Below are 15,193 nucleotides of genomic sequence, written 5' to 3'. Positions count from 1 at the left end.
AAGTGGGTTTGCTGAGACCTGAAAACTTGTCACAATTACTACTTTACTGAAGAGATGATTTTCCATAACATTTTTTTTTTTTTTTTTATAGAGGCATGCTTTATTTATTTGTTTGCTGGGTTGTTTGTTTGTTTTGTTTATACATGCACTGGGTACAGTCAGAAGCGCGGGAGGGTGAGAGAATTCACCAGAGCCAGAGCGGGGAGCAGAGCAGGCAGAAGGACCGAAGTACACTGCTGAGGGGAGCAGCGGGCGGCAGGAGAGGTCTGCGCGCCATGTGGGACCCTCCTCCGGTGACCGGGGAGCAGCCGGGGATCGAACCGGCGCTGCAGAGGCCGCGGGCAGCTTCGCAACCCAGCGCTCAACCGCTGCGCCACCAGGGAGGCCCGATTTTCCATAACATTTATGATGTGTTCACAAAACAAATGCCTTAGTGAAATCCAGGAAGACACTACCATAATTTTATTATCACTTAACTGCTTGCCATGCCACTTTAACAATTTTTCCAATGACCTTGGACTATATTTGCACTTTTTACAATATCATTTTCTATAAAGAAATGATAAGCTAATTCAATTTTTCTTTAATAGTTGTCCAAGTAATTTTATTTTTTATTTTTTTAAAGATTTTTATTTATTATGCAAGAACCCGGGTACAGGCCAGACACGTGGGAGGATGAGAGGATTCACCAGAGACAGAGCGGGGAACAGAACATGCAGACTGATGGAAACACACTGCTGAGGGGAGCAGCAGGCGAGAGAGGAGAGATCTGCCTCGCCATGTGGGACCCTCGCCCTCTGGCCAGGATCGATCCGGCGCTGCAGAGACTGCTGACAGCTTCACAGCGCTGTGCTCAATCACCTGCACCAGCAGGGGAGGCCACCAAGTAATTTTTTTTTTTTTTTTTTTTTTTTAGAGGCATGCTTTATTTATTTGTTTGCTGGTTTGTTTGTTTGTTTGTTTTGTTTATACATGCACTGGGTACAGTCAGAAGCGCGGGAGGGTGAGAGAATTCACCAGAGCCAGAGCGGGGAGCAGAGCAGGCAGAAGGACCGAACTACACTGCTGAGGGGAGCAGCGGGCGGCAGGAGAGGTCTGCACGCCATGTGGGACCCTCCTCCGGTGGCCGGGGAGCAGCCGGGATCGAACTGGCACCGCAGAGGCCGCGGGCAGCCTCGCAACCCAGCGCTCAACCGCTGCGCCACCGGGGATACCAAGTAATTTTAATTGATACTTTAGTGAAGTGTCTATGTCTTCTACTTTCTTTGGCTTGGGATACAATTTAAAATAAAGCTATCAATTTGATTTTATATAGGTACTACCTTACCATGAATTCCCAGAATATGGATATTAGCAAAAAATACCAATTTCCATGTATTTTCTCGAGAAGTGTTTTCCAAGGAGCCAAGTGTTTTCCAAGGACAGAGGAGAGCAGCCATGGAAGAAGACAGCCTGTGCCCCTGTGATGTGCTGTGATGGCTACTACCAAGGTATCTGGAAGCTTCCTCCAAGGAATAATGGAGAAGTCAGATCAGATAAAATGTAAGCACCATCTTTCAGTAGGAAGAAAGGGAATTGCATCCATTCACTCACTTCCTTTCCATATTTTTTAATGATTCTGTCTCAGATTGAGACCACACAAAAATCAGAAAACCTTCCCTCTTGGTCCTTTGATGCAAAAGGGAATGAAGAGAGACCTGATGAAGATGAGGCCTCATCTGACTTACTAGCATGAAGCTGATATTTTAGAATAAAGCTATTGAAGATTGAAGCAGGAGAAATAGGTGAGACCATGAGAATTTGCAGTGATATCTATGTTGTAGTCCATACATATGAATATATATTATAAAACATTGGGACATTTCAAGTTCTCTTGGGCAATAACTTTTCTTAAATTATTTTGGATTTGAAAACCTAATGATTTTTATACTATCTACTAAAATATCAATAATTAGTATTAAATAATATATATGCACAATATTTTAAGAAAAAGGTCTATATACACCTATATATAAATTTGTATTAGCATATAAGATATGAATTGCTCAGTCATATGAATCAATTAATTACTTCTCTACTTTAATTAGATTTGAAAAGTTCCAAGAAGCAATTCATTTTTTTTTTACTAAAACACTACTATTCCACTTACAAAATGATGTAAAATTATTGTATTATTCTTTTCTCAATTGCAGAATACCTTATATGGATTTTTAATAATTTTTATATTGGGGCCTCACTGGTTGCTCAGGGGTTAAGTATCAATGCTATCTAGCTGTTGGCAGCCACTGCAGCACGACATCTATCCCCTCCAGGGAGCTGACCCACATGGCATAGAAGACCTCTCCTGTCTCTCCTACTCCTCCCCTCAGCAGTGTATTTCAGCTGAATGTTCTGCTCCCCATCCTGTCTCTAGTGAATCCTCTCATCCACCCTCTCCCTCAATTCTGACCTACACCCCAGTTCTTGTATGCATAAATAAATAAAATGCATATTTAAAAATTTTTGTGTGTTATTTTATTAAAAAAACCCACTTGATTAGCATCTTATTTTTCTGTTATTAATTCTACAACATACAGAATATACAATTTATCATTTAACCATTTTAAATTAATAGATATTTTAATTTGAACTACTTGTGGTTTATAAACTTGTTAGTGTTTTGATAGAATAGGCTTTCTAAGTGTCTATTTAGCTCTTCTGCCCATTTTTTAATGGGGTTATTTGTTTTATTTTTGTTGACCTGTATGAGTTGTTTATAGATATTTGGTGTGAATATGGAGGGAAAAATGTGTCACATTCAGTAGGATCTCTTTGTTTTAATTATTAATTCTTTCACTGTGTAGAAACTATTTTCTTTGATATACTACCAATAATTTATTGCTGCAGGGGGGCATTCTTGCCCCAGCCAGATAGGATACTGACAAGCAGCTAAGAGAAAAGGCCTCACACCGTGGGGCTAAAGATCTGGCATCCCTTTGCTTTTTGTTCTTGGTCATAGAGAGAGAAAATTTTATCAGAAAGTATATTAGGCAATAAATTATATGTATCAGCATACTGTAAGTAAATGGCACAGAAAATTATCTGTTTAGAAATTAGTTGTTGTGCTGTTTGGCCCACTTGACAATGGGAGATGGTTTGTTGAACATGCCTGACAAGCATTACAATACAATAATTATAGTAGGTCCTTCTTTTGCCTTCTTTTGAAGTTTCTTGGGAAAATTTTAAATGAAGCTATTTGAGTTAAGGAGTTTCTAGGTAGAAAAAGTTCTGATAGCTGAGTAGCAGCTGGTCCCCAGCTGAAGGCCATGCGAATAAGAGGAGTCTTTTCTTGCTTGGGCTTTTGTTGATAGGGACAGACTGGCGGCTATCTACTGTCTTAGGTTATTGTTTAGCTGAAACAATGAGTTCTAGCGTAAGGCTTAGTTTTTTTATTAACCTTGAAGGTTGCCTTCTTACTGAGAGCACGTAGTGGCCAAAAGCCCATGGAAATAGAGATGCACTGATTGTTTCTGCTGAGCCTCTCAGCAGAAGATACTAGCAACTCACCAAGTGTCAGTGTCTCCTCATTCTACCTCATCCCCTTCCCCTCAGTCCTTTCGTTTTCGCCGACACCATCTCATCCTTTCAGGAATCCCTGACACGACATTTTGCCAGAGACTGGTCCCCGACAATTTATAGTCTGTCTTTGTTTCTCCTCTACTAGAAATGAATCTACAAGACATTTCTGAAGCCCATGTCATTAAGTGTTTTGCCTATGTTTTCTTTTATGTATTTTAGGATTATCAGGTGTTATATCCAAGTCTTTTATCCATTTTGAGAGCGCCGAATCCTAACCACTAGACCACCAGGGAAAGCCTTTTTGAGTTAATTTTTGAATATGATGTGAAATAGTGGTCTAATTTCATTCATTTGCATGCAGCAGTACAGTTGTCCCAACATCTTTCATTGAAGAAGTTTTTCTTGTTCCAGTGTATAGTCTTATCTCCCTTATCATAAATTAACCATCCATAGATTTGTTGATTTATTTCTGAGCTCCCAATTCTATTTCATTTGTCTATTTATCTGTTTATGTTCTAATACCATGTTGTTTAAATTTTTATGGCTTTCTAGTGTAGTTTGAAGTCTGAAAATATGATCCTGTCATTCTTCTTCTTCCTTTTTGTCAGGACAGTTGTGACTATTCAGGGTCTTCCATGGTTCCATATTCCAACTCTTCGAAGAATGTCATTGCAATTTTTATTAGGATTGCATTGAATCTGTACATGCTTTGGGTGGAATGGCTAGTTTGACAATGTTGATTTTCCCAATCCATGAGCAGAAACTATATTTCCATTTCTTTTTGTTTTTCTATATTTTTAGTAATGTCTTCTAGTTTTCTATGTGTTGGTCTTTCACCTCCTTTGTTAAGTTTACTCCTAGGTATTTATTCTGTTGGGCTGATGGTAAATAGGATAATTTTCCTAATTTCTTCCTCTTCTGGCTCATTGGTTATATATAGGAATAATTAACCTTTTTATGTTATGTACAATTAAGAAGTGTTAACGTAATTTCACAATGTCATGCATTCATCATAACAGTCTAGTTACAGAACTTTTTCATCATCTCAAATGAGTATTATGTGCATGCATGCACACACACACACACATACACATACATATCTCATCATTCCCCTGATTCAGTTCCCAGTAACTTCTGTTCTATGTTTCTGTCTTTATAAATTTGCTTATTTTAGGTAACTCACATGGGTGGAATTAGTGACATTCGTTCTTATATTAATTTCACTTAACATAATGCTCAACCATGGTATTACATCAATCATTGTTCAACCATGGTATTACATCAATCAGGATTACATTCCTTTTTAAGGTTGAATATCACATTGTTTATACCATGTTTAAATAGCTTATATCTATTAAGCTGCTTATAGATTTTGGGATTGTTCACCTTTTAGCTATTGCTGCTAGGACTACTGGTGTAAAATAATTGGTTTTATCTCTGTCTTAAATTTTGTTTTTCCTGTATAATATTCAGAAGTAGACTTCTATGTTCAACATTTTGAAGAATTACCAAACCATTTTCCATTATAACACTTTATATTTTTACTAGTAATGCACAATGGTTCCAACTTCTACAAACCCTTCACATTCCTTTTTTTTTTAATTCTGTATTTTTTTATGTTACCCATCCTAATGAGTACATCAGTACATCTGATAAATATTTACTGAGTTGCCACTGTGAGTAGTTAGTTCTGGATATCACTGAAATATTAGTATTCAAAATACATAAAGTCTACTTTCTTTTGAAATTCCCATTTTGACAAGAAGACAGACATTAAAATTAAGAATATGCAAAATAATTACATGATATAATAAGTTGTCACAAAAAAAAGAAAAAAAAATAGAATAAAAAGAAAAGATATTCCTGAGGTGAGGTATTTCTTGTTGCTTTTCAAATTATCATTGACCTTGTAGATCACTTTAAGTAGATAACATCCAGGAAAATCTTAATAAGATAAATAATTTAGATATGAAGATACCCAAGAGAAGAGATTTCTAACAAAGAAAAAATCCAGTGGAACAGTCTTGTTTATGGAAGGACAGAATATTCTGGGTACCTGGAGCAAATTGAATCAGGGGTTGAGAACTATGAGAAGACATCAAAAAGTAGGGATGTTTACAACTTACCATAAGTATTTTAGAAGCCACTTCTAATGAAATGACAACTATAGCAGAGACTTGAGACTGGAGATAGAGTCAACAGTATTTGCTCACTGACTGGGTATAGGTGTTAAAGAAAAATAACAGGGCAATTGGAGAAGAAGAGGGAAGCAGGCCTAGGAATATCTACATCTATTCAATTGGTGAGAGTCATATTTGAAAAGTCAATTAGACATCCAAGTGGGAAGAATAGATATCAGTTGTATGGGAGTTCAGAAAAGAGGTCTCAACTGGTGTCATCACTATACTGATACTGTAGAGATAAAACATTTAGCATTAGATCAGCTTACTGAGGACTGAGGTATGGAAAAAGCTAGGAGGTGGCTGGTAAGTAAGTCAGGGGAACTCCCATATTAATAAATGAGCCTGGAGAAATGAAACAAGCAAAAAAAAAAGTAGAAATTTTAGAAGGAAAACCAAATAGTGTGATAGGGAAAAAAAATGCCATAATATAGCACACTTCAAACAAAGACAAGTAAACACAACATTCTCAGTTGATGATCAAATATAATGAAGACTGAGAATTATTGGATTTATGCATGTGGACATCACTGAAATAATATGTTCAATATTGAATAGAGAGTTCATGAGAGAGAATGTGAGGTTAGGAATCAGGGACATCAAGACTAGAAAAAATATTTTGAACATTGTGATTGTAAAGGGACAGCCAAGTCACCACAAAGCAAAGGGGAAACTTACCAATAATTTTTTTAATGGGAAATTTTCTTTTTCATAAACAACATTGAAAATTTGCCTTCTGTATACCATACATCTAATGATAAGAATATGTAAACACAGAAGCTTTGGCACTATTTTTTTTTTAAAGATTTATTTATTTATGCAAGCACTGGGTACAGTCAGAAGCGCGGGAGGGTGAGAGAATTCACCAGAGCCAGAGCGGGGAGCGTAACAGGCAGAAGGACGAAAGTACACTGCTGAGGGGAGCAGCGGGCGGCAGGAGAGGTCTGTGCACCATGTGGGACCCTCGCTGGTGGCCGGGGATTGAACCGGTGCTGCAGAGGCTGTGGGCAGCTTCGCAGCCCATTGATCAACTGCTGCGCCACCGGGGAGGCCCAGAAGCTTTGACACTTTTATAAGGTAAGATAGCGGAGTATCTTCATGACTTTAGGACATTGAAGAATTACTTAAGCAAGATGCAAAAAAAGCAGTGACATAACGAAACTGTTGACAATTGAAATACAATCAAATAAGTATAAGGATAAGTCACATGCTTATTTTGATATATATCACATAATAAAAAAAAATTCAGCACATTTATTAAAACCATTCATCTCGGTAAAGCCAGAAATTTAATAGGAAATATAAAAAATACTTGAATAGGCATTTAAAAATAATAATTTTAATAGACCCAACCAATAAAAAGTAGGTTTGGGTATATTTCTAGTGGCATACTCTTAATTTTGGGTACCTGGAACAAATTGAATCGGGGGCTGAGAAGTATGAGAAGACAACAAAAAATAGGGATGTTTACAACTAGAAATATATAAGTATTTAAATGTTTAAATATTTAAATGTTTAAACCACTAGAAATAAGATATAAAGATGTATAAAACTATATTGGGAAGACTTACATACTCAACAGATTTGCTAATAAATCATTCTATGCCAAATTTTGACCAAATGAAGAACTGCACTTCTGGAAAGACTATAAATCTCTATAATCATTTAAAAACCTAGATTCTAGCAGATTTTAAGTATGTACTTTAATTCCCATAAATTCCAACTTTAGGTATACCCCAAATACAGATAGGAAGATAGATAGATAGATAGACAGATAGATAGATAGATAGATAGATAGATAGATAGATAGATAGATAGATAGATAGATAGAGATATAAATGTTTCCAATTACCCAAATCTAGAAACAAAACCTATACCTATAAACTTTAGAATGGATATATGTAACATCTAGGATATATTCTTTTGGTAAAATACCCCCTGCTAATCAAAAATGAGAAAACTACTTCTGTACCAAAAAGAAAAACAATTATGAATATCACAAGTAAAATAATTGGCCAAAGAAGCAAATATCAAAACAATAAATTCAGTGTAACAGCATTTTTGAAGTTCAAAATCTGCAAAAATGACCTATGTTGTTTATGGGTGTATGCATAAGTAATAAAATGATGAATATTTAAAAAAGAAAAACTCATTGGCAAATTGGTAGCCAGGAGTATCTGGTCTACTCTGGCCAAAACATGCAAACAATCTGTGTGTGTTCACAGTTTAGCTGGATATCACAGTCCTCTGGAATGCTGCTGACCTCAAAAAGCCAAAAGTGAGAGTCTCTAAGAAAATAGCATTCTGAATAGACTGCACACTACATGACCTTTGTTCTGTGTTTCCAGTGAATGAGATAGAAGTGAAAATTGTCTGGACAGCTAGAGAAATCCATCTGTTAGGATTATGTGAAAATAATCAAGAAATAATCAGGTATCTGTAGTAAAAAAGTAAGACACTAGGCAGCAAAAATAATGAAAATGCGATATTTGAAAAGATGTTCACGAGAAAATTAGACCTTCCAGTGGCATTCTGTATTGCTCTCTTCCACCTAGCTTGCAGAGCTTCACCACATCTTTACATGTAATTGCCTATCAATGACTACTAAGGTCTGTCTTCACATCTAACAGCTCAAATTATATCCAGACTAAAATAGCCACCTTCTAATCTGAAGTTTTTCTCTTAGATATTCAGCAGACACTTCAAATTTAACTTGCTCAAAAAAAAAAACCTCTTAATTCTATAAACAAATACTGCTTCATTCTATTTCAATAAAAAAATCCACCATCTACTAAATTGTTCAGACTCAACACCTGGGGAATCGTCTTGATTTTCATGTTTGTCTCACACACCATAGTCTACTCATTACCTAATGTTCACTACCCATGCCTTCCTTCAAAATATATACTCTATTATAGTACTTCTTATCTTCATTACTAAAACTCTAACCCACACTAGCAAGAAATCTTCTCCAAACACATGAAGTCTCCAAAAGGGTCTCCCTAGCTTAATGATTTTCCTAACAAACCATTCTTTCTAAGGCAGCCAGAATAATAATCTCAGCATGTTGGTCATTATCTGGCTTTTCTTTGTTTCAAATACATCAATGACTTTTCATTGCAATGTAAATAAATTTCCTATTCTATCCTAAGGCACATGGAGTCCACTTGCTCTCTTGATCTGGTACTTGACCATGTCTCCCATCGCTGATTTCAACTCACTCTTCAGTCTTCTGAACATAATTTCTATTTTTAAGTATATATATTCCTGATATTCTTCTAATCTGGAAGGCGGGATACCTGGATTTTCATACACATGTCTCCTTTCCCGCTTAAAGATAGCCTCCCAAGAAATTCTCCCTTGAATACCATAACTTGAGTGTCCCTTCATTGATCTAGCCTATTGTGCCATATTTTGTATTATGTATTCCCAGTTTTGCTGAAATACAATTGACATATAGCATTGCCTTAATTTAAGGTGTACAACATAGTGAAATACCTGCTAGAAAGATTGTCGTTAAAATGGCAAGAAATAGTACAGTCATGATGAAACAATGAATCAATGAATGAGGAAACTTTTCTAAAGATACAGTATTCTAGAAATCACATCTTTGGAAATCCTGCAATCTAAAACATTAATTCAAGCTGCTACTCTACAGTTAGAAATAATGATAGAAATATTTTATTTGTTATGAGGATATGAGAATGCTGAACATTGAAAAGACATAAATTACTAAGTTTTAGACAGGTTGACCAATATATTTACGATTATGATCATGACTAACTTAATGAAAGTCATCCCTTTGAACCATCAGTAACTCTTTATATAATCAAATGGGATATAAATCATGATTCCTGGACCAGTAGGAATCATGGATATGTATTATGAGCTAAGCCCTATTTTACAGCTGTTGTGTGCTTAATATGCAGGACTTGGTGACATCTTTGAAGCATTATTTTAGAATCCTCAAAATTCATAATTGTGTAAGTTTCTCCAACATCTTAGTAACTCTTTCAGGTATACAGTGCTACTATGTTGTCTTCCTGGACAATGAACTTTGTTTTCATACATCTATTTCAATTGATTTGCTGTTTGACTTAAATCTTGTATTGCTACATAAAATTGAAAGTACCTAGTGCTTGTAGTGACTTACAATGACTTTTGGAGTAGACTATGTTCAGTGACTCTACCTAACTGCTGAAAAACTAGAATACATATATTCACATTATCATATTCTTAAAAAGCTGGATCAAAGTATTATATTAAAAAGCAGAAAATATGATATTTCTCTTATTCTTCGATGGTGAGCTAGAGTTTTACCATGGTATTGTAAATCTCAAAAACACTGATAGGATCCAGGACAGGCTACATTAAAATATGCCACTTTTACATATTGATTACTTTGAATTAAGACACTTAAGTATATTAAAGATATTTGATACAACACAAAAATGTTGCTGTGACTATCACCTTTTGTCCCCCCAGAAAGTAGGCAATGAATCTCCCAAATATACTGTGCCAGAGGACAGAGAAACATACTTATCACCAAAGTGGGGATTTAGGACTTAGAAATCTGTATAAACAAGCCTTGGTTCTTCTTAATAATTAATGATTTGCTCCAAGTTTCTCTGTTTTATAAATTCTTCACTCATTTATTGCTTCTTTGTCTAAAATGTTTAAAACTTCTTTTAGTCACTTCTTTAGGGTATCACATATTTGAGACCAACTGTATGTTAAAAAAATTGTTTTTCTCCTATATGTCTTCTGCCAATTTAATTATTTGGCCAGTCAAAATAACCTAGAAAGGTTGGGGACTTTTTACCTTCCTCTACAGTACTATCTTCCCGCCTCCACTCATTAAACATACTTCATGCCACTTAAAATTATATTAAATTTGTTTTGCTTCCAATAAGTAAACCTGTAGAGCAAGAACATTTAGTTTGTGTTTCTGGACACCACTGAGCACTGATTTTGAACACATATAAACAGGATGACAAAGAAATATAAGAGGGGAAATAAGAGATAAAAGAAGGTTGAACAAAAGGACACGTTTTTTTCTTTTAACTTGATTTTTTCTCCAAGTTGAACTCCACTGCCCAGTTTCATTCTTCATTGAGAATATAGCCACACTGACCACTGAGGCATCCACTCAACAATCATGTAGGGCAAACAATAAACATAAACAAAAAATAATTATCAAAAGTCATCGCCTCTCACTCTCTATGTACTTTTTAACCTGCCCAGTGCTCTCTTCAGAGCTCCAGTCACATCCTTGTTCCTCATGCTGTAGATTAGTGGGTTCAGCATGGGAGTGAGGATGGTGTAGAATACAGAAAAGACTTTGTCTTGCTCTGGATTGTGATAAGAATGTGGCAGCATGTAGGTATACATGGCAGCCCCGTAGAACAGGGTCACCACCGTCATGTGAGATGAGCAGGTGGCAAATGCCTTCTTCCTCCCCTCCACTGAGCTCATACGATGGACTGTGGTCAGAATTCGGGCATAGGAGGCAATCACCACAGAGAAAGGTATCAAGAGCATCAAAACACAGCACACATACATCACTGTTTCATAGAGTGCTATGTCAGCACATGCCAACTTCAGGACAGCTGGTGCCTCGCAGAAGAAATGGTTAATCTCCCTGGACTTGCAAAAGGGGAAGCTCATGGTGATGGGGGTTAGGAGGAAGCCATCCAAAGAGCCCCCAAACCAGGAGCCTACTATGATCATCCAACAGACCCGACGGCTCATGAGGACAGGGTATCTAAGAGGATTACAGATGGCCACATAGCGGTCATAGGCCATGAGCCCCAGCAGGAAAAACTCAGCTCCCACTAGGGTGAGGTAGAGGAAATGCTGAGCTGTGCATCCCACAAATGAGATGGTTCTTTGATCCAGCAGATAATCAATCAGCATCTTGGGCACAATAGTGGAGATGTACATCATGTCAATGAAAGAGAGGTGACTGAGGAGGAAGTACATTGGGGTGTGGAGGCGTGAGTCAGTGCGGATTAGGAAAATCATGATACCGTTAGCCATTAGTGCTGTAAAAAAGATGATAGAAATGAGGGCAAAAAGAAGACCTGAGATGTCCTTGTTGATGAATAGCCCTCTGAAGGTGAAGTCTGTGGAGGATGTATTGTTGCTTTCCATTGGTTCGAGGGTGGTGCTGTTGTGACCTAAAATCATCCAAATTAAATGATAGAATTTGCATGAAATTTGACATAACATATGGGTTAATCACTAAGCAGTGAACTTCTAAAAGGTTAAAGAAAACATCCATTCTAATGCATTCTAGAATGTTTTAAAGTAAAACAGATCATTTTAGGGCCTCCCCCGTGGCGCAGTGGTTGAGCGCTGGGTTGCGAGGCTGCCTGCAAGGCTCTGCAGCACCGGTTCCATTCCCGGCCACCGGGCGAGGGTCCCACATGGCGCGCAGACCTCTCCTGCCGCCCGCTGCTCCCCTCAGCAGTGTACTTCGTCACTCTGCCTGTTCTGTTCCCCTCTCCGGCTCTGGTGAATTCTCTCACCCTCCCGCGCTTCTGACTGTACCCAGTGCTTGTATAAATGTATAAATAAATAAATAAATCTTAAAAAAAAAAAAACAGATCATTTTAAATCAAATTTTCTTTAAATATATTAGATAAGGTGACATTCTGCTCATGCTATTATACTCTAGTGATGCCCATAATACCTAAGGATGCTATGTAGCAGTCAAAAATACCCTGGTCTTGTGTGTGTGTGTGTGTGTGTGCATGTTTGAACAAACTACCTTAGATGTGTTTAAATTAGTATCATTAACTTTAACTTTATTATAATTGGCATCACAACAATTTTCAAAATATGTCATATGGCTATAGCTAGTCTATATATGCCCTGTAGTTGCAAATATTGATGATCTACTATTTATGTAGTGGGTCACTATCTACATTATGATTGCTTTTTTGGTGTCATCTCTTTCATGTTGCAGGCAAAACTGTATGGGAGAAAATAGAGTGGGCAATGGAAATTACTTTTGCAAATTCAGACATAGAATGCCATCAACTATGGAAGACATTCAGTGTCATGTAATTATTTTTGTTTATTTTAAGGGATATATTTCAGTTTATGATGATAATAAATTCACATTAGAAATATAACTAAACATCAACACTTAGCATTAGCAATAAGAAATCAGAAGAAATAGCACAAGGACATGCATTGGGCCTATAAGTCACCTATTATTTTGTGAAACTGAAAATTTTTCATAGTGATTAGTAATTAAGGAAAAACGAAAATGACCATTTTTCATGTAATTTTAGGTGATTTTATAGAATACATTTTGGCAATTATGATGGTTTTTAATGTAGTTAAAAATAAAACATGAAAAAGTGAGATATTATTAGCCATGTGTTTGGGAATTAAATTGAATAACCAGTCCATATTCCTAAAAGCATCCTAAAATTAAGAGAAATTGAATCAATTTCAAAGGAAAAAAATACTATAAAAAATGATAATGACATTTTGAAAAGTAACTTGTACCAAATGCTTTGTATTTACATTTTTATTGACTCATTGGGTTTTGTGATACACCTAAGAAGGGAGGCACAATAAAAACCCCTTTCAGCAATCAGCAGTGAAAATAATGCCCCCATGGTCACATGAACTGTTAATGGCAGAGGTATTTGGACCAGACAATCTCAGAATACTGTGTTCACACCTATAGTCAATAATATAACTTTGTCATAGTCACTAAATAAAATGTGTTAGCAATATGAATCTGAAACTTTTCATGATATATAAACACTAATGAAAGTGTAAAAAATAGTCTTGAGAAGACACAACATAAATCATAATTTAGATTGATGATTTTTGAGAAGGTGAACTGCTTTTCATGTTTATCTTTTTTTTTTTTTTTTTAAGATTTACTTATTCAGGGCCTCCCTGGTGGTGCAGGCAGTTGAGCACCGCACTGTGAAGCTATCTGCAGCCTCTGCAGCGCTGGTTCTATCCCCACCTGCTGGGAGATAGATGCCCACATGGTGCGGCAGACCTCTCCTGTCTCACCTGCTGCTCCCCTCAGCAGTGTATTTTGTCAGTCTTCCTGTTCTATTCCCCACTCTGTCTCTGGTGAATCCTCTCACCATCCCGCAGATCTGGCCTGTACCCCGGTTCTTGTATAAATAAATTAAAATTTTTAAAAAATATTTATTCATACAAGAACTGAGGTACAGTCCAGAGGTGCGGGGGGTGAGAGGATTCACCAGAGACAGAGAGGGGAACAGAACAGGAAAACTGACTGAAATACACTGCTGAGGGGAGCAACAGGCAAGTCAGGGGAGGTCTTCTGTGCCATGTGGGTAGCTCCCTGGTGGGGGATAGAACTTGTGCTGCAGTGGCTCTGGATAGCTTCTTAGGCTGTTTATCTCATTCAAGCAAATTTCAGTACCTTTGATGACAGATTTATAAGTTTGCCTGACATCACATCCTTTTTCATCATAATTTGTAATTTGCCTAATTTTTCTTTCTCTATTTTATTTACAGTAATGGAGCACATTAAATTACATAAATGAAAGAATACTGTCCAGCTTATGGAGTAACCTAAATATTAAGCATTTCAACTGCTTTCACATCTCCCATATATTGGGTCTAACATTAAGCAAGACCTAAGTCTATAGTAACAGAGGGAACATTGTTCACTGCTTTACAAAGGCAGATAGCTTTCTTTACTCTCCATTCACATTCATTCCTAAGTCAGGCATATTCTGCTATCTTAGTTTACTTTACTTTTTCTGCAAGACTCTATACACCTAGAAAAAATAGACAAAATCTAAAGGTATCTCTATTTCACAATTAGCTGAACTTAGCCTCTTTTTTGCATATACAAGATCAAAGAGCACACTTCATTTGGTTAAATTAATTATCTATTATTTCACTATAGGAGAACACAATGAGGTTATACTTGTTGAAATTTTGCCTGACACAGATTACATTGTTTTCATTGTGCTTTGGTACAAATGACAATAATCAGAAAATGCCTGGAATAATACTTGAACTTTATATAGGAATTTTCTCTGGAAGTGGAGTAGTTAAATTGAAAATCCAATAAATTGAGTTCTTCTGGCCATGGCATAAATTGATTGTGTGACCCAGGATTCTCTCCCCAAACTTTGAGTCTTAGTTTCCATTTACATGAAATTCAGACAATATGACCTTCAAGGTTGCTCTATGAAACAAATAAGTGGTGGACTGTGGGTGGTGGGCATTTTATGGTAAAACACCTGAAGTGGGGAACCCTACACTTCTAAAATACAAACACAATGTAAGTCAACATTACATCATTAGATTAAAAAAAGCAGTCCATGGTTAAAGGTGAAGAAGTAAAGATAAATACCAATGTTATTTACACATAAGTTAGCTTTCAAAATTGTTGGTAAATATGCAAGAACACACAATCTCTCATTAAGCAATCTACA

General features: G+C 36.6%; 2 protein-coding genes across 2 annotated transcripts in view; both read right to left on the bottom strand.

Annotated features, from left to right (window-relative positions):
• Positions 1–15,193, bottom strand: part of LOC311183408 (olfactory receptor 14C36-like) — a gene marked incomplete at its 5' end in the record, with an annotated part of 260,205 nt that overhangs the window by 173,166 nt on the left and 71,846 nt on the right.
• LOC311183405 (olfactory receptor 2T1) lies at positions 10,959–11,891 on the bottom strand (the record flags this gene model as incomplete). Its single annotated transcript, XM_084252757.1, has 1 exon — positions 10,959–11,891. One exon carries the CDS (start codon positions 11,889–11,891, stop codon positions 10,959–10,961), a length of 933 nt encoding a protein of 310 aa, XP_084108883.1.

The sequence above is a fragment of the Talpa europaea genome (genome assembly GCF_964194135.1).
Source record: "Talpa europaea genome assembly, chromosome: 13".
Classification (NCBI taxonomy): domain Eukaryota; kingdom Metazoa; phylum Chordata; class Mammalia; order Eulipotyphla; family Talpidae; genus Talpa; species Talpa europaea.
This window is presented reverse-complemented; position numbering and strand designations above follow the sequence as displayed.